Genomic DNA, 19731 nt, shown 5'->3' with positions numbered 1-19731 from the left:
ATGTTTCATTCAAAGCTTACTAGTATGCATCTCATATCAGATTAACCACGTATTCTCTACTTGCATACTAGACTTCCATTATTTCCGTAGAACGTACTTTGGTAAGTGATATCATATATCGAGGGGAAGTTACATGTCTTACCTAGCAAGGGGTAGATGATTTCCTGTAGCCCGGACCGGCTGTAACCGGCTTGGGCATGATTAAATCTCTAAATCGACAAGAAATTTTGTCTTCTGGAGGATATGCTATACCCCGTACTCTGTACAATATAGAACAATATACTCGACACGGTGGAATGTGACAATTTCGTTATTTGACCCACCTCCCGAGGTCGGATGCACAGTCACGGACTGTTATTGTCTCCGCTAGGGGGGGACTCCACTACGATGATCTTCATTAAATGCATTGCGCATTACCTGAATTAGGCATTTTCGTTTTTCTTCAGGATTGCAAGTGCGTTAAATAACTTGATCTACTGAAAGTAAAACTGAATATCAAATCATCCTGCGTGAGCAATGGAGAAATAAACAATGAGCAATTCAGACTTAGCATGCAGTCATAAAACTATGGGCTCTAGTCAAAGCCTACTTCCGCGCCTCTAGGGCAGCTTTGATGGCTGGGAATGAATTAGCACCATTTCTTTTTATAGTTATGCAAGTGACACTTACCATCGCAAGAGGTCTTGGCATCGCCGAATAGCATCCGAGTACCGGGCATAAAGAACATGGGATTTGGAACATCCGCTGTAGAACATGTTAGATGGATACATCAGGAATGACGGAAAAAAAGAATCATACCATATCCGCTGGACATCCCCCGCTTCATAACGATAACCTCCTTACTCTTCCATGCATGGAGGACAGGCATGCCGGAGATCGCGGAGTCCGGCTCCATGGCAATGGGGTTAACCGTATCATTGGCGCCAATGACGAGGGTAACATCTGTGTCAGAGAAGTCATCATTGATCTCTTCCATCTCCAAGACGACTGCATAGATTGTTAGTGAATGGATCTCAGTATAAGAAATATCAATGACTTACTATCATATGGAACGGATGCCTCCGCAAGCAGCACATTGCATTGACCGGGCATTCGGCCAGCAACAGGGTGAATAGCGAAGCGAACGTTGACACCACGGGCACGCAGCAGGCTAACAATCTCCGAAAGAGCATATTGGGCCTTGGCAACAGCCATACCATAGCCAACCACAATAATGACATTCTCAGCGCTGGATAGAGCTTCCACTGTGTCGTCGATGCTGGTTTGTGTGATATTGCCCTCGATCTTCTTCTGGGTTTGCGCAGCCGAATTCCCGATTCCACCGAATAGGACATTGGTCAACGACCGGTTCATGTTGACGCACATAATGTACGAGAGAATAGAACCGCTGACACCAATCAGGGATCCGACACTGGTGAGAAGTGGATTGTCGAGCATCAGGCCTTCAGCCACAAGGGCGAACCCGGAGTAAGCATTCAACACTGTGATGACGACGGGCATGTCGGCACCGCCGATGGCTGCTGTCGTCGTGTATCCCTTCAGGAAACTAAGAAGGGTGCTTGCTCCTAGACAGGTAGCTGCGACTGCAGGGCTCCCTGGCGCCATTGTAATGAACGCTCCCATGGTTGCAATGTTACTGCCCAATAGTGTCGAGTTGATAAGGTGTCGGCCGGGCAGAATCGTCGGCTTGGAGGACATGCGCCCAGCCAATTTCAGAAAAGCGACAATCGAGCCAGTAAAGGTAATACCTCCGATTAGAACACCCAAGTACGCTGTTGTCAGGTGCAGAGTTGTGATGTCACCAATATCGGCCATTACACTTCCGGCACTAGTCAGGACAGCAGCCAATCCCACTACCGAGTGGAGAGCAGCGACAGTTTGGGGAAGACCTGTTGGTGTAATGCGACGGCCAATCAAGCCTCCGACTAAGGCACCTACTCCAGCAACGGCCGTGAACTGCGTCAACGTCTCAGGAGAGAAGCCTACCGCAGCTAGTGAGGCCAGAATACCGGAGACTACTCCAAGGATACCGAAAATGTTGCCGCGTCGGGCAGTCACTTGCGATGCCAGACTAGAGATGGAGCCCATGCACAACATTGTGCTGACGAGATACCCGGCTTGGACCAGACCAGACATACCAGTGCTAGCAGCCGCAATGAAGCCACCACCAAACACCAAAGCGGGGACAGCGTACAGCCACGGGTACTCAGGCGGGTCGGTTGGACGCTTGAACATATCTAACATGCGCTTCGTGACCACAAAGCCGCCGGAGATATTCACAAAAGCCAAAAGCACAGAGGCGGCACCGAAGTATTCTGGGATAGTAGTCGGTACATAGCCTCCTCCCATGATGAATAGTCCACCAATACCGACCATACCCGAAATGGCGTTCGTGACACTCATGAGCGGCGAGTGGAGCGCAGGTGCTACACCCCACACAGCACGATAGCCGACGAGACCAGCAAGTCCGAAGGTCATCATGTTGCCCATAAAGACTGGACCAGCTGCTTTTCCTAGGGCCAGGGTTGTGCCCATTGCACCTGTAACCGCTGTTACATCGCGTGTTGCCTTTTGCCACGGCGTCAATGCGACTTCTTCCTTTGCCGTGACAGCTTGTGCCTCTGGCTTCGGGGTTGGAGGTGGAGTGGGTGGAGCAGCAGGGGGAATTATTTCGCCATTTAGAGTCACGATGGAGCCGCGCACGACTTCGTCTTTGAAGTCAATACCAAACGACTTTTCTTGGGGAGCCATGGACAGAAGATACTTGGTGATGTTGTTCGAGTACAGGGTTGAAGACTGGGTTGGGAGACGCGAAGGAAGATCTGTGTAGCCGATGATAGTAACATCCTTGTAAATGCTCAATTCCCCGGGAACAGTAGCTTCGCAATTTCCACCTGCCTCGGCAGCAAGATCAACAATAACGGAGCCGGGTTTCATTGCAGCAATCATTTCCTTAGTAATGAGCTTCGGTGCAGGTCTGCCTGGGATCAGGGCTGTGGTGATAATAATATCAACCTCTTTAGCTTGCTCCATGAACAATTTCATCTCGGCTTCGATAAATTCCTTGGACATTTCTTTCGCGTATCCACCCTGACCAGAACCATCCTCTTGGAAATCAACCTCGACGAACTCGGCGCCTAAAGACTGGACTTGCTCGCGAACAGCAGGGCGGGTATCAAAGCCACGAACGATAGCGCCCATGCGACGGGCAGAGGCGATTGCGCTCAACCCAGCTACGCCAGCACCAATAACGAGAACTTTACTCGGGGGAATCTTTCCAGCAGCAGTAACCTGACCAGTTAAGAAGCGACCAAAGTGATTGGAAGCCTCCAGGACCGCCTTGTAACCAGCAATATTGGCCATGGAGCTAAGAGCATCAAAGGTCTGGGCACGAGAGATTCGCGGAATGCGATCCATCGCAAAAGATGTCACACCACGAGCCGCAAGTGCCTCGACGAGGGGCTTATTCTGGAGGGGATAGATGAAAGAGATAACCGTTGAGCCTTCACGTAAAGCCTGGATTTCATTGAATGGTCCCTCCGACTGCGGGCTGCGAACCTTCAACACTATATCGCTCTGAGACCAGACTGCATCCCGGTCGACCATTGTTGCGCCAGCGCTTTCATAGGCATGGTCCAGTAGCTGGGCACGCTCGCCTGCACCGCGTTCGATGAGAACACGGGAGACTCCCTTTTTCAGTAGAAGGGCGACATTCTGCGGGGTGATTGCCACACGGCGTTCACCAGGAAATATTTCCAGTGGGACTCCAACAGTTAAGGCTGAGTAGGGGGTGGTAGACACGGGCTCAGATGGAGGTGACTCAGACGAGGTTGTAGCGGTTCGTTTGGAAATGGAGGGCCATCGCGGCTGGCAAATGCGTAGACGTTTATTTTGCGATGTAGAAGATGTGACTTGCCGAATTTGAGAGGCTATTTGGAGGAAAGCAGTTAGAAATCAGTTCAAGTTGAGCCTCCAACACTCGATTTGGAGAAGCTTACCCGACGCCACCGGAAGGAAAGATTTCCCCGCGCGAGCGATAGACGCCCCAAAACACGGCCGTAGGGCTGACCGCAGGGATACTGGAACACTCATTGTGAGCAATCCTGCAAGCTGCATGTTATTCCGGGTCTTTTTGTCTCATGGAATGCTTATTGGGCCCAGGAAGGGGTGAAATGACCGGGGTACTGCATCCAGTCCAGACTGAAAGGGCGAACAGATAGAAGTAATGTTTGAGATTTCAAAACAAAGAGCTTAAGAGCTACAAGAGCAGAAGACAGAAAGAAAGAAAGATAGAAAGAAAGAAGAGCAAGGAGGGGAAATTGTAGTTGAGTCAAAGCACCGATTCTCGGCAGAACGTCCAAGCAAAGAGGGGAAGCGGCTATAACTCCTACCTTGCGATGAAACCCCTCAGGATATTTATAATTTATATAAACTGTTCAGATGTCTGGATTTATTACTTCTATAGCCTGTTATCTATATCATCTAGCTCCCTCCCCCGCAATAATCAAACGCGGGGAGGTTGGAGAAGATAAGCCCTCGATTCTCCACATTGCAAATTTGGGCAACAAATTGTGCCTGATATTTTTAGGGTACTTTTTGTATAGCAAAACAATTTGAATTAGCTAGAATTAGCGAGAATATTAATGGTCTAAACCCGAAAACCATCTACTGCAATCTCTAAGGCATGATATGCCTGGAACTGGGAACTGGTACCTAATTACACACCGGCATTCCTCCACATCATCGACCGGTGCTCGACTCACCGTTATCGGTAGAGCTAACTTCCTCCACGGTCTCAGTGGCGCCCTTACTATCAATGAAGTGAGTGATACGTTCTCGAGGAAGCCAGGCACTCTCAGGCATCATGAAGTAGGAGATCAATGCCAAGATGGTGACTCCAGACATGATAATGGGGGCATCTATCCACGGAGTTAGCGATATCAAAATATATGAAGAAGAATAACGTACAATTCAAGTTCTCGCCAGTGACTGGGAACACATAGGGCGAGAACAGGATGGCGACAACCCAACCATTCCAGAAGACACCAATGAACTGGAACGGCTTACTCCAGCGGCCGAGACTCCACTGCGGCTTCGGGAACCGCTTCGGAGTGCATACTAGTCGACCCAAACATATCAGACCGTAAGCAGCAGCGCTGGGGACACCGGCTGCCGAGACGAGAGAAGTAAAAGCCGTGGCGGATGGAAGAAGGGTGCAAGTAACGAGGGCAGCGACAACCCAAACAACAATAACTGCGTTTCGAGGCTGACCATTCTTTACGCGAGAAACCCAACTCGAGAAGGGGAGTACACCATCACGAGCGACGGCGAAGACAAGGCGAGACGCGGCGATGATAGCAATCGCGGTATTCTGGGGCACAAAGTCAGCTGCGAGATATTAATGCACACGAATAGATGATAGCTCACCAGCCATAGAGCGAAAATGCAAATGATGTTCATGAAAATATGGGCGTGCTTGCCCAGAACAACAGCGTAAAGAGGCACAAAGGGTTGGGGCGAACCGAAGCCCATCAGTGTGTCTGCGTTAGGCTAAACGAAAACTAGGTCAGACAGCCGACATTGATTTGCAGGGACGAAAGGAGACAAACCGCGCAGAACAAAAAGAGAATAATCGTGGCCAAACCACCGAATCCACTGGCAACGGTACTCCAGAAGATACCACGAGCAGCAGTGATAGAGGCATTCTTGGTTTCTTCCGCAACGTGACCCGAGGCATCGAATCCAATTAGAATGCCAGCGGTGGCAAGATAGGAAAGACACCAGTTCCAGCCAGCCGGGGCTCCGGTTCCGTTGTACGTGGTCATGAAGGCCTCGTGGGGGGTACGGAATCCCCAGGTTTGAGCGGTGCCGATTGGCAGCCAGATAAGGTTCAGTACGAAGTCAAGCATCACAATTGCGGAGGACCACCAGAAGACGTATTTGAAGTACCGAGCTAATATGCTGTCAGATATGGTGATCAAAGTTCTATGTTTGGTACATACGAGGCAAAAAGTTCAATAGGGCGGCCAACGCAAGTAAGACCTCAGTGCAAATCCATTGGACTGCCCGGAATTTGACATCGCCTGTGTCTGTCGGGAAATCAAGGTTGAATACAGTTATTTCCTAAAGGCGATATATCAGTCTAAATGCCCAGGAAATCAAGGGAAAAAGAGTCATACCGAAAGCATATAGTTCGTCGCAGCTTGGGTATTGCCTATAATCAAAATTAGCATATAAGCCTTGGGGGGTAGATATGCAACATACTTGCACAGAAGGTCGTCCAAGCCGTTGTACTCCACCAGGCGACGATAAAGCCAAGGAGCCGGCCAAATCTAGGCCCACCAGCTTCGGCAGCCCACAAATAGATTGACCCAGCGGATGGAGAAGCCGAGCAGACCTCAGCGATGACAGCAGCAGTAATGAATGTGAACACCATGGTTACTAGGTAACTCGTCCAATAGGCTAGGTTTCCACCGGCGGCAATACCAGTACTGAAAGTAACACGGACACCACCGACAAAGTAAAGAGCAGCTAGAAAAAGGTCAGTACAAATGCGCCTATAAAATGGCAAGTGAAAAACGTACCGAATGTGGTCGCAAAATTCTCGAACAAGGTGTATGTTCGATGAAGAACCTATTCAGTCAGTTGCTGACCCCGGATCATCTTGATCTATATTAGACCTACCGGCTTATAGCCCAATGTCCGCTAAAATATTACTGTTAGCTTGAGGTTTACAAAAAGAAAGATGCACTACTTACCAGCAAGGCAGCATCATCCTGGTCCTTGCGCTCAGCCCGGGTACCTTCTTCATTGGTGAGAAGGTCAGCAGGACCGGCAGGGTCGTGAGAAGCCATATCTGGATATGACAAGAAGAGAAGGAGGTCTCTAGAAACCAGGGTGTTTTCCGAGAGGTCAGAAATTTCCAAGGTCAAGGTTTTGGGGTAGACTTTTAAGTCCCGCAGTAACAAAGTTCCCAAATGATCCACCGGGAAGATTAGAAGACCCACAGTGAGCCCAGGTTTAAGTGGGTTGATCACTGTGACTATATGACTTGTATAATAGATTACTATAAGCTATAGCTTTGATTTTCATCTTTGAATTCCTTGACTTCTGTTGAAAAAAATAGTTGGAATTAAGTTTCAAAAGCTTTGGAGAGGTACAAGTCGGAGCTGTCTGATCCGCATAAATTTTGGGGTTGATATCAATTACTCCCTACGGAGTATAGGAAGGGTCTAGCGTTTTAGAATTCGAAGTTATAAGTCCGGAATAGTTGCTATAATAATTTCCTAATACGATACAAACATTTTTCAATTACACGGACTAGAAGAGTCCGGATTTTGAGTTTTTTTTTTAGCAGCCCCATGGGACTATGACTAAATGCGCACTAGCCCTGTTATCCTTCAAATTTTCTCTTTCTCATTATATACTCCGTACAGAGCAGTAGTAAAATATCTGCATAGTTTGTTACACAGATCGTGTCCTACCATTCAGCCAGGTGGTCGGTGCAAATGGGGTTATAGGAGAGGAAGCCTGTAACTAGTTCACATAAGCGGCCTTGTGATGTCATTTCAGTGGTCTTTTCAATGGTCTTCAATGTTCTCAGATATCATGAAATTTTAGATGTCTTTTCAGCTTTACAGGTCGACGGCAAAGAAGGCAGAAAAAGGTTTAATTTGTACAAACGACTCTTAAGTATGAAATTTGATTTTTGGTTCAATATAATTTGATTCACGATGCCCTCCGAGGAGCATTTAACAGTTCTGAACAACATCACCTCTTCTGAACGCATGTGGATGATGTAAAAATGCAGGAATCCAGACCTTTTGCCGTTCCTTCCCTGATTAGAACTGTTGCCTGAGTTAATTGAAATAACCTTCCGAGGTTCCAACGGTTCAGGAAGGCGCGACGTCCCCACCTCTGAGTATAACCCCCCCCCTTCTCTTTTCTCCTTCAATTCCCCACGAACTTGCTATGTTTCCTATGTAAATGGAGCTCACATTCTGCCCCAGCTTATACCAAGAGGATTGATTGTTGGAACGCGATAGCATGCCATTTGGGCCATTAGCACTGTATCGACAAGTTGGAAGGGTACGGGGCTAGCACTATAGATCTCGGCGGGAGATGGGCTAGAATAGGATGGCATGGGTGAAGAGTCGTGGTCCTTGACCATATTCTCATTTGCCTGGTCATATACATTGCTTCATATACAGGCTGTGATATAGTAAAGCCATCAGACTAGGTCTGTAGCTATGAAATACTCAAGTGGAAGTCATGGGGTATCAAAGAAAAACATGGCAAGATAAACATGACGTCATCAGGGGATTGGAGGAGGCGACCTCGGGAAGGAGTTTAGAGATATCGACTCCAGCCAGCTTCCATCAGGGAAGAAGGATATTTGTCTGAACTTCCTCCAAGGTCTGGATCCAACCTCCAGGAAAGGAACGTCGCTTGAACCAGACCTCTTCTAGGATGTCGAGTGCTTTTTCGACGTTCTAAATTGAGATATTAGCATTCGGACGGAGCTCTTGAAGTTATGTTCCAGCATACCCTGAAACCAAACCGCTTCAACTCTTGCATAGTTTGGCGAACGTAGTTTTGCTCGCACTCACTCCGACTCTCTTGCCCGGCAATGAAAAGCGGCCACAGAACAGCCAATTGGCCGACATCTTTTGACAATTTAAAAACCAACAGAAGAATCCGACTGACAAGCATGCCCATATATGTCCAATCAGTGATCCAACCAACACGCCCAGCTCCAGCGACCTGAAGCAGATGAACCAATGTCGCCTTCTCGTATGCTTCAATGCAACCCGCATACTCAAGAACGTCAGGATACGGATACTGAGCAAGGCTCTCATCATCCAGATCGACGAGAAGCTGTAGACAGGGGGGAGCCGTGGCACGCCATACAACTAGCTGGTTGAAGATGTCTTTATACATTGCGTCTGACTGATCGCTTGTCATCCACGTTTTCTTATCCGATGCAAATCTACTGATAGATGCTTGCACCTCCATGAGGCTTGACCATGCCTGCCGCAGCTCGCTCATACGTGGGTTATCGGGGATTGAAGACAATAAGCTCGGCGTCCCAAGATTGTATTCCCATCCTCCACCCATGGTTTTCCAGTAATTACCTTCGACCATGGTACCGCCGGCAGTTGCGCATGCACCCGCCACATCGAGATAGGATAGCAAGGAGACAAGGAATGGGCGGAGTGGGTGGTTCGTCTCGGCGATGCGCTGTACTTCACGTGCCGAGTCTCCAGCCTGCGGGTAGAAGAGTAGGTTGTAGATTTCGCGAGCTCCTTTGAGATGTACCGCCCAGTTGTTGTGCTGGGAATCCATCATCTGTAGGATAGCCGGTTAATCTATTATGACTGGCAAGTCTGCAAGACAAGGTGAAAACAAACCTCGAATAATGAAAGTAGCAGACACGTCGCGAAATCCGTTAATCCAAGCTGCTGACTGGGATCTGAGTATCGTGCGCGGAAGCCCTTCACCACCACACCGTATTTGCCCATTGCCTGCTGGAAATGCCTATTCCGCTGTGACCCCACCGAGGTATTTGCGAGATGTAATGCACCCAATGCCTGCATTGCATTGGCCATTGTTGGAGACGACCGGGCGAAATCCGGGAAATGGGTGCGGTAGGGATTGGCATTGTGGGCGGTGTTGTAGATGATCAGTAAGGTTGAAACTTGATCGACAAAATGAGTGAGATAACGCTCGTCAACACGTTGAATTGATTTCGCGATACTGATCGATGTCATAGGATCCTGGAAGCGGAATGTGGTTGTTTGTGGCAGTCTTGTGGTGATCATAGTCTTGCATGTTTGCTTGCTGTCAACATCTTCCGTCTCCCCTGCTGGAGAGACTGCAGAAGCGTCGCTTGATTCAGGGCTGTATGTATCATTGTTCGGCCTTTTCGTTGGCGGTGAATTAGTTGGTGTCTGAGAGGGCCCGTAGACCTTGAAGGTTATCCGCCCTTGAGCGCCATCGCATTCGCGTCCAAGGCGAACGCAGTTTTTACATGCGGGAGACGTCTCATCGCAGCGAACATGGCGACTGCGACAAGTGGAACACCCTGTGAATCCTCGGTGATGCCATCGGCGGACTCGTTTTCGGGGTTCGGTGGGGTGTGTATCTGACGCGTCCGACAACGGTGCACCCTCCGTGCGTATCTCCATCGGGCGCGAAACTCGGAGATAAAATCAGACATGGACACTTGGAAGGCCAATCGTCATTTAATCATAGCAGATATTATAGAAAAAAAACCAAGCCTTTCGATTTGAAGGGGCGCTAACGGCAAAAAGCATCTGCTCTTGGCCAACTGCTGCCCTATTTGTGTAGTCATTTTTTTTTTATATTAAAATCGTTCTCAACATTTGAGTCAGACTCGACACTTTTACTCCGTACACCTCTGCCATACAGGGTTATTGGCGTTTAAAAGTTCTTAGCGCGACTTTAGCGTCAACGGTCCACACGTAGAGGCGAAGGTAGTGCCCTTCTTCAAGTTTGCTATTGGAGGAATATCGATATGAAGTTTTTAATTAATGAGCAATTCTGCAGGATTCATCTAGCCCTAACCTAACCCAACAAATTGTCACAACCAGCTTCTTTCTTGGGGAATGATCCCAACCTTGTAGTGGGGGCCATTTTGTGTTAACTATGACTCTAGTCATAGGCATCAAACTAGATAATCAGTTTCAATTCTAATGATAACACTAAGCTCACTTACAATGCACTGTTCAAAAGGCACGCTGGAGTTTAGAATGGCTCCCATGGCCGCCTGGGCAATTGTCACTGGCAACCCAATACGCGCCGCCTGCTGCTCTGCATGCTTGAGGACGGCCGCATTGCGTGAAGGAACGTTCACAGAAGCCCGTGTAGATTTAAAACGAGTTGCCTCGCGGACATACGCGGCTCTATATGAGTCAAAGTGTTAATGTCAATACCATACCTCAGGGCCATATGACAGTTGGTGTTAGACCCGCTTTTTTGATGGGACAACCCGAGAGGGTACAGAACTCGGAGTACGGAGTACTAACCGCCGATTTAGGAGATGGAGTATTTCATCATCGATATCATCGAGCGCGGTGCGAATCTCATCCAGAGAATTACAGCAAGTAATTAGCGTGTTGTTCAATGAATAATGGACACTCGGGGTACCCCATGGCACAGGGCGATGGTCTGTTGAAGGTTCTAAGGTCAGATTGGAACCATAACAGGTATCTATGTTTGTATTGGTATTAGCTGTTGAACCTGCAATAGCAGGAAGAGTTAGAAACCCAAAGAGAAGGAAAAGCATGACAAGAGGTAAGAAACGAATTTTCAGAGTAAGTTGCTTTTTTTCCTCTTGATTGCCTACCGCAAGGGGTTAGTTGATCATCGGGAAATGCCCGTAGGTGGAGTGGAAATGTTCACTAATATCCTGTGATATACATGCGGGGAAAAAGTAACGGATTTCATTCCGAGTCCGACCCCTCGGCTGTTTAGAATATCTTTTAAAGGAACTTGGTTTCTTTCTATTTTCTAATCAACTCAATATTCTCTTAAACTTCGTGAAGATGTCCCAAGGTTCAAGACTCCAAGGCAAGGTTGCTATCGTCACCGGTAAGACTACTATCCCAGATTATTCCGTCTTGGATGCTAATACCCCTCTTTTTTCTAGGAGGAGGTGCTGGGTTTGGTGCAGCCATCGCTCGACGATTCGGCGAAGAGGGTGCCAAAGTAATCGTTACCGATATCAACGTTGAGGGCGGCGAGAAAGTCGCTGCGCAGAACCCTTCAAATCTCACCTTCCAGCGTCAAGATGTTACACAAGAAGCAGACTGGAATATGGTTTTGGATTTGGCATTCTCCAAGTTTGGACGAGTGGATATATTAGTGAACAATGCGGGCACCACCTATCGCAACAAGGTATGCTTCATTTATTCCATTATATGATGAGACGCTAATTTCCTTCAGCCAACGTCAGAGGTCACAGAGGAAGAGTGGGAGCGCGTGTTTAAGGTCAACGTGAAGAGCATTTATCTCGCTACAAAAGCCTTGATGCCGCGTTTCATTGAGCAAGGCCAAGGCGGGTCGGTGATCAACATCTCTTCCACGGGAGCGAGTCGACCACGACCTGGATTGGTTTGGTATAATGCTACCAAGGGGGCAGTCACTAATGTGAGTGTGAACATTCTCAATATCTAGACTATGAATAAAGGACTAACAAAACATTTATATAGGCCACCAAAGGTCTCGCCGCGGAGTACGGTCCCCACAATATCCGATTCAACACTGTTGCTCCTCTTCTTTCTGGTACTGGACTGTTCTCTATGTTCACCGGTATGGAAGATACCCCCGAGAACAGAGAGAAATTTATCGGAAATGTGCCGCTAGGCCGACTCTGCGACGTGAATGATATTGCCAACATGTGCCTGTACCTGGCCAGCGATGAGGCTCGTTTCATCAACGGCACTGAAATGGTGGTTGATGGTGGAAAGTGTGTTTAAATACAAATCAACAACTTTATAAATTTAATATCCTCCCGAATTTACCCCGCAGAAACGTGGGGTAGAGTAAATTGTTATCTGCCGATGTAACTCTTCCATAAAGTGACAGCTACTGACTACATTGTACATATCATTCTGTATCCAAACATGACATACGACTTTAAATCCGTCCCTGTCATCGACCTATCCCTCGAGAAGTCACCCATAACTCGGCCCAAGCTTCTCCAAGAACTCCACCATGCCCTCACCTGCATTGGGTTCTTATATATCAAGAATCACGATGTTCCACAAGATGTAATCTCAAACCTGAAATATGCTCTCCCTACACTCTTCGCCCTCGATGCGGCCGAAAAAGAAGAAGTGGCTTTACACAACTCTCCTCATTTTCTGGGATACAGCCCAGTAGGCTCAGAAACAACAGCCGGGGTTGCAGATAAGCGTGAGCAGTTCGAATTTGCAACCGAGCTGCCAGATCTATGGCACCTGGGCCTTCCTCTTTATGAACGGTTAAAAGGACCGAACCAGGTACATCACCCTAATACCACCCCCACGTAGTTAAGAAGTCAGCTTATAACAATCGATAGTGGCCGTCAACAAACCCATCTCTTCGAATCATCATTGAAGAATATATTCATGAATTAACGAACCTCGGCGAGCGATTTTTACGTCTGGTCGCCGAAGCACTCTCCCTGAATCCCGAGACTTTATTCTCATTCCTTTCGGAACAACACCGTCTCAAGATAGTCCATTATCCCGCCTCAGATCCTAGTTCAGATTCCAACATGCAAGGTGTGGGTCCTCACAAGGATTCCTCTGGATGGTGGACATTTCTTCTCCAAGCATCACCCCCGACTGTGAAGGGCTTACAGGCTCTCAACAAGACAGGCGAATGGATTGATGTTCCTGCAATTGAAGATACGTTTGTTGTGAATATCGGACAGGCTTTTGAGGTGGTTACTCATGGCGTTTGTAAGGCGACGACGCATCGTGTGTTGTCAGGTTTCTCGGAGAGGTATAGTGTGCCCTTTTTCCAGGGAGTGAGGGGGAGTTTGACGAAAGAGGAGGCAGTTGGGACGCTGAGGAGTCATTTTGCTATGCAAAAGATGGCACTGGAGGCGTCGGAGGGAGCGAGTGTTGACTCTGCCTTTTTGAGGGGTAGGTATGATACTTGGGGCGAGTCGCAATTGCGGACGAAGATTCGGAGTCATCGTGATGTAGGGCGGATGTTCTATGCAGACGTGTTTCATGATTATGTCAATGATGATAGTTGAAAGAGAAGGATGGAAAAGTCGAGGGTGGCAAACTGTGAGGCTTGCGAATTGTTAACTATACATATTGAGAGAAAGGTGCCAATATGAGTAATATAAATGATTGGACAGCTACTGGACTGTTCGAGCTGCGAATGTGCAACATAAAACCTAGTCTACCCATTCTTCTACTATTCTAGGCACATTGGGCCGGACAAAAAGAGATAGTACAACATAGGCAAATAAGATAGAATTGGGATATATCGGAAGATTTTCGTACGAATCAACTCAATTAAACCTCAAAACTTCCCAGAATAGCCCGAACAGAAAACCCCGGTTGTATCTTCAACGCCTGGATGCAGCGTAGTATTCAATGGTGACATCCGTTCGATTTAACCTTTTGGTCGTATCTTCTACGTCCAAGCGATGTGTTCTGAAACAATGCTCTGCTCCGTAGACATATATAGTCTGGAAATTCCAAAATTTACAGGTCCAAGTAAGCACACGTCACTATGGGGTATCACGAGGTGCCATCACTCAACAAAATACATATTTAATCTAAAGAGTTAATCTAAGTGAGACCAGATCGAGTTAGAGATCATATAAAAATGCCCGATCGGCATTTGAGGTACATAAAACTCTGGAGATCAACGAATCGCATGCCGTCTTAGGAAGGAACAACGCGGGTCGGAAAAGAAATTTGCTGTAGCGCGAACTGAAACAAGTGATATTCAGGGACTTGACAGTTTTTTGTCTCGGTAGTTATGTATGCTTTATCTTGGATATATTGTAGATAAATCTAATGACAGTTGATGTCTACGAGATTCATAGCCCTAATTCGGTCTATAGACGTATATTTTGAGACTGAAGCTGTGTCGAATAGAATATAGGGAACATCCCGGGGGTCTATAGATACTTACCTGCATAAATAACTCGTATAGGGGCAATATAAAGTGCTTTATAGGACTTAGAGATCTCAAAGATCCTTGCCGGCTCCAAGGAATATCTTTTTCTTATGAACGATTAAGGCCCACTTATTAACCCCACCAGCGGATTCATCAAACCCCTACAGTATATCCCAATGGATGAATGGATGTGTCCAACATATCCCATGTGCTGGTTTCATCGTATACATAGCACAGATATCTCAGACTTGATAGCATGAAAACCTGAGGTGTCCTGTCTAGATTTGTTACCAGCTCTATATAAAAAATTGGCGAGAAATCGAGAAGCGCCTAATATATTAAATTGCCACTAGGCGTATACATCGATGGATATAGTGCATAGACATATAGTACCCCAGGAACGGACGGCATCGGCACGAAACAAGAAGTTTGCAGATCATCATTTAAATAACCGCTTCAGTGTTTCGTCTTTATCAATCCTTAGAGTGCAAAGTGCTCCGTAAATGCCGTAAATCTATATAAACCACGTTGAACCCGACCAAAGATTGCATTCCACACAACCCTCTCAAACAATCAACATGAAGTTTTCTCAATCCCTCCTCTTCGCTCTCCCATTCCTCCAGTCAGCCGCCGCTCAGGGCGGTGGTATGGTCGGCATTGGATGGTCCGTCGACAAAGTCCCCGAAGAGGGCCTGAAGGAGATTTCCTTCCCAATGGACATTGCCGGCGCTCCCCAAGTGGGCGGCTTCTACTTTGCCCAGCAATTCGGCTTCGTCAACCTAAAGGACGTGGGATACACCGGTCTGCAGCCCCGTGACAAAGTCAACGGCCTCCCCGTCATCCACGGAGTCTTCTCCAGCTTCAACGCGGGCACCACCTCCGACGACCCCAACTGCAGCGAGGGTGCCGATGGCGGTCCCGGTGTCAGCTGTGCTGTCGAGATCGTCAGCCCTTATGAGCACCAATACCAGCTCCACATCAAGAATACCGAGGGTACTAAGTGGGTCGGGTATCTCGTTGATGTTGTCAAGGGAAACAGCACTCAGATCGGCTCTTACACCCTCCCCGCTGGATCGAAGGGTCTTCAGAGCTCCCAGATGGGCTTTGTTGAATTGTACAAGTGGAACGACAAGAAGGAGGAGCACGTCTGCTCTGATGTCCCCAAGCAGGAAGTTATTTTCGGCGCACCTATCTCCAAGGGTTACTCTGGTGCTGTGAGCGAGCCTTATGAGTACGGTGACTGTGTCGGTAAGTCTCAGTTCGAGACCCACAGTCACTCTGATGGTAGCTACTCGGTCACTGTTGGTTGGTAAACGGAGGAAGAAATTGAGGGGTCTGCCACGTCTATGTTTGGTTTGTCAGGCACGGATCAAACCTGAGACGCCAAACGGCCAAACTTGTCAATGGATTTTTCATGAAGAAGATCCTGACTTCATTTCTCTTGTTGGACAAAACCATGTGTATATATATCTAGGGTCTACATATAGGTACAAAGATGGGTTTAATTCTTTCGCTACTCGGAATAAAAATATGGTCCAGTTTATTCCGATGTTATACCGTTTCCTATGTAAGTTATCTCCCTAGTTGATTTCGAAAGACGTCAGAGGGTATATAGAGAAGGCTGTCGGATTGTACAAACGGAAGCTATCATGTACATTTACTAATAAGGCATCTTAGACGTTCTGTCTTAGAAGATAACTAATACCGCCTGGTCTCAACAGCAGGCTTGTTCCCAACAGCAATCTCAATCTTCTCAACAACCTCATCCGTCAACTTCTCCACAATCGCCAAAGCTTGGATATTATCAATGACCTGCTGCGGCCTCGATGCGCCCGTAATCATAGACGAGATATTCGGGTTCTTCAAAATCCACGCAAGCGCCAACTGCGCCGTCGTAACCCCAAGTTCTTCAGCAACAGGCATCAACGCCGCAACCTGATCCAGCTGACGCTGCCAGGTCTCATCACCAACGGTCTTCCGAAGACCCTTCACATATCCGTCTTCAGACTCTGCCAGCCGCGACCCAGGCGGAGGGGTAGCAGCATTGTTATACTTTCCAGTCAAGACACCGCCCTTTAACGGTGAGAAAACGGTCAGACCAAGCCCATGTGATTCATAGAGCCAGCGGTACTCCTTCTCCACGCGCTCGCGCGCGAGGAGGTTATACTGCGGCTGCTCAACAACAGGGCCGACAAGACCGAGTTTGTCAGCAATGCGCCAGGCATCTGAAATCTCACTGGCAGACCACTCCGAGGTACCCCAGTAGAAGGCTTTGCCGTTGTCAATGAGGTAGTTGAAGCCGCGGACGATTTCTTCCATAGGTGTATCGCGGTCTGGGCGGTGTGCATACACAATATCTACATATGGCAGGTCTAGTCGCTGTAGAGAGAAGTTCATGCCTTCGATGATGTGCTTGCGGGAGAGCCCGGTGTTGTTGAGTGGTCTGTCTGGGTGGGCGCTGTTGGCTTTGCCCCAGTAGATCTGAAAAATGGGGTTAGTGGGGACAAGAAAACTCAGGGAAATGGACTATCTACCTTTGTGGAAATGACGAGGTCGTTTTGCTTCCAGCCGAATTTCTTGATTGCCTCGCCGAGCACGATCTCTGACTGTCCGCCAGAGTATACTTCGGCGGTATCGAAGAAGTTGACGCCGGCATCGTAGGCAACCTTCATGCATTCAAGGGCGGTTTCTGCTTTTTGTTAGCTTTAGTCGGTTTCTTCTATAGATGTCGTCATACCATTCCCGACGTGTCCGCCGTATGTGAGCCAGCTACCCAGCGAGATAACAGAGACTTTTAGTCCGGTTCTACCGAGGAACCGGTACTGCATTTCGGGAAGAGTGTTAGACATTGTTCAATTAGGTAGATTCAATTAAGTTGAAAGAAAGTAACTGAAGAAGACAGGAAGTCTTTATATATGTTAGAGCTAGACGGGCCGAGGCGGGGTTAAGGACGGGGATTAGCGCCCTCATGTTTCCCCGATTAGGACCCCGGGCAGGGTTGGACCTTCCGTGGCGGAGAAAAATTGGGGCAAGTTGGTTTAGGCTAATTAAATTCGAAACATGTGGAATCAAATGGTGCAATTCGTGACTTAAACATTAAATTGTGTGCTCTCGAATACTCCAGCGCTCCTTACCCATTACTTGATTCTCACAATCTTCCAAGGTTCCCATTTTCAGTGACATCAAGCACCCCGCAGGAAAGTCGAACGGACAAATATTCGCTCTGGATTAACTTCAAAACTCACACCCAGTTGGATTAGCACCAGGCCAGTCAGGGTAGACTGGAGTCTGCTCCGGGTAGGCGCATTGACAAAACTCGGTTTCTAGAGGTATATCCGAGCAAACACGCGCCGGCTGGGTAGCGCAATACTCATTGATTGAGACGGAGGTCGTCATACCTCGTGGACAGGAGCTGTATGGCATACAGAAGGTGTCATAGTTCGACTCCCCGGGTAGCAGGGTCATACTGTACCATTGATATGGAGCACAGGAACAGGAGACAGCTACCAGAGTGATGAAATTCAAGTTAGCCTTGGAACTCAGCTCTTGACTCATGAGATAGGGAATCGGAACGAGGGTGTCGAAAAACAAAGAACTTACCCCTGATAACAGTTGATTCCCCTCCCACCAAGGTGCCCTGATATATGGTCGACGTCGAATACGGGATAGCACCATTCGAACACTCGGTGGTAATCCAGGGTTCGCTGAGCGGGAAACAGCTCGATTGCTCCATGCAATGGTCTGGGTGCCACACGGACGGGAAGAATCCCTGTGAGCACTCCGTTGGAGGCTCTTTACTGAAGCAGTACGAAACCGGGGTTCCCAATGTACAGTCTGTCGTGTAGACAGCGGTTTCTCCATGGGAGCACCTTAGCTCGGGGTCTTGGGTTATCACCGCTGGAGGTGCAGACAAAGTGATCGAGGCGGTTTGTTGAGGGATAGCCATTGTGGCCGAGAGGAAGGTGAGAAAGAGATAGACCTGGTGGAGGTGTCCCATTATAGTGTCAAAGTTCATTAGGTACACATAAAAAAACTCGATATCAGACTTGTGATAGGGCGATGTGCTATTTCTGTGACTGATTCAGAAACAACTTTCTCCTTGGAGTCCAGAGCTGGATCTTGTCTTTTATATTGGCATAACTCCAACATCGAGAAGAGCCCAAATTGGGCTCCTCATTTGGAGCTCACTCAGCTTGGCTGATCAAAGTTACCATAGTAAAGTAACGGTGTCTGATGAATTCGCTGCATCAGAGACAGCGAACTTTAGCTCATACTACCTCGCGCAAGGAGTGAGTGCAACCCTTTTCATAGATAGCGTCAACTAGGCTGAGAATACGGTTTCCAAATGCCTCGGCAGCCTAAGTCCTATAAAAATAGCAGCTTACCCCTCATCAACAAAACAAGGTATCCTTATTCGGGAAGTCAGTGACAAAAGAGACGCATTCTCAGTAGGTTGAGTGGCTATCGAGGTCACTTAATTGGCCATGGGCTAAAAACTCTAGAACAAAAAATTGGTTTCTATGTTGCGCCATTAAGTGTGCTATCCATCGTTGCGACGCTGACTTGACTTGTCTGTAATTGAAGGCTTTGCATAGTTCTCAATGGTCGAGGTAGTTTTGATTGCTTTTATAGATTATCACGCAATAGGCACTTTTTCTTGTTCTGTCTTGGAATTGATGGTCTCGCCGCTGTTCTCAGACCTCGTTTATGTCCCATTTGTCCTACGGATGGTTGTACGGAATATGTACAGCATGGCCGTTCCCTGCTGTTATAAACTAGCCTAGGTTTTACTTTGCATGGAGATGCTGAGACACCTGCTAAGAGGTTGAATTGAGATGAAACATTGATAAATGATTTAATACGCGAGAGATGCAATTTGAGACATAGGTTGTACATTCGTTGCTGCTGTCCCATCCATGATATATCCATGTCAGACGAAGAGACCAAAATGATGAAATTCAACCTACAAAGCTTTACGCTTTACGCCCGATTCTTATCGACCAATGCGGTTCAATTGTGTACCAGCCAGGACTATTTAAATTTTTATCATAACAGTATGGTCAATGTACATCCCCCCCG

General features: G+C 47.7%; 6 protein-coding genes across 6 annotated transcripts; 2 read left to right on the top strand and 4 right to left on the bottom strand.

Annotated features, from left to right (window-relative positions):
- Positions 1-585: 585 nt before the first annotated feature.
- Positions 586-6854, bottom strand: PGRI_058150 (putative nicotinamide nucleotide transhydrogenase; the record flags this gene model as incomplete). The annotated part of the gene is made up of 15 exons (XM_040793528.1): positions 586-617; positions 670-744; positions 799-987; positions 1041-3929; positions 3999-4079; positions 4764-4919; positions 4969-5371; positions 5428-5550; positions 5610-5953; positions 6003-6123; positions 6180-6214; positions 6265-6531; positions 6585-6633; positions 6685-6705; positions 6759-6854. 15 exons carry the CDS (start codon positions 6852-6854, stop codon positions 586-588), a joined length of 4881 nt encoding a protein of 1626 aa, XP_040648383.1.
- Positions 6855-8378: 1524 nt separating this feature from the next.
- Positions 8379-10187, bottom strand: PGRI_058140 (Zn(II)2Cys6 transcription factor; the record flags this gene model as incomplete). Its single annotated transcript, XM_040793527.1, has 3 exons — positions 8379-8492; positions 8548-9348; positions 9411-10187. 3 exons carry the CDS (start codon positions 10185-10187, stop codon positions 8379-8381), a joined length of 1692 nt encoding a protein of 563 aa, XP_040648382.1.
- Positions 10188-10674: 487 nt separating this feature from the next.
- PGRI_058130 (chorismate mutase) lies at positions 10675-11308 on the bottom strand (the record flags this gene model as incomplete). Its single annotated transcript, XM_040793526.1, has 3 exons — positions 10675-10692; positions 10739-10925; positions 11049-11308. 3 exons carry the CDS (start codon positions 11306-11308, stop codon positions 10675-10677), a joined length of 465 nt encoding a protein of 154 aa, XP_040648381.1.
- Positions 11309-11567: 259 nt separating this feature from the next.
- On the top strand, positions 11568-13771 carry PGRI_058120 (Oxoglutarate/iron-dependent dioxygenase; the record flags this gene model as incomplete). Its single annotated transcript, XM_040793525.1, has 6 exons — positions 11568-11613; positions 11672-11919; positions 11968-12171; positions 12234-12492; positions 12604-13025; positions 13085-13771. 6 exons carry the CDS (start codon positions 11568-11570, stop codon positions 13769-13771), a joined length of 1866 nt encoding a protein of 621 aa, XP_040648380.1.
- A 1459-nt stretch (positions 13772-15230) lies between these two features.
- On the top strand, positions 15231-15965 carry PGRI_058110 (uncharacterized protein; the record flags this gene model as incomplete). Its single annotated transcript, XM_040793524.1, has 1 exon — positions 15231-15965. The coding sequence occupies one exon, from the start codon at positions 15231-15233 to the stop codon at positions 15963-15965; it is 735 nt and encodes a 244-aa protein (XP_040648379.1).
- A 385-nt stretch (positions 15966-16350) lies between these two features.
- Positions 16351-17501, bottom strand: PGRI_058100 (uncharacterized protein; the record flags this gene model as incomplete). Its single annotated transcript, XM_040793523.1, has 3 exons — positions 16351-17133; positions 17187-17341; positions 17390-17501. 3 exons carry the CDS (start codon positions 17499-17501, stop codon positions 16351-16353), a joined length of 1050 nt encoding a protein of 349 aa, XP_040648378.1.
- Positions 17502-19731: the final 2230 nt, after the last annotated feature.

This window comes from Penicillium griseofulvum, assembly GCF_001561935.1.
Source record: "Penicillium griseofulvum strain PG3 chromosome Unknown contig_95, whole genome shotgun sequence".
Taxonomy (NCBI): domain Eukaryota; kingdom Fungi; phylum Ascomycota; class Eurotiomycetes; order Eurotiales; family Aspergillaceae; genus Penicillium; species Penicillium griseofulvum.
This window is presented reverse-complemented; position numbering and strand designations above follow the sequence as displayed.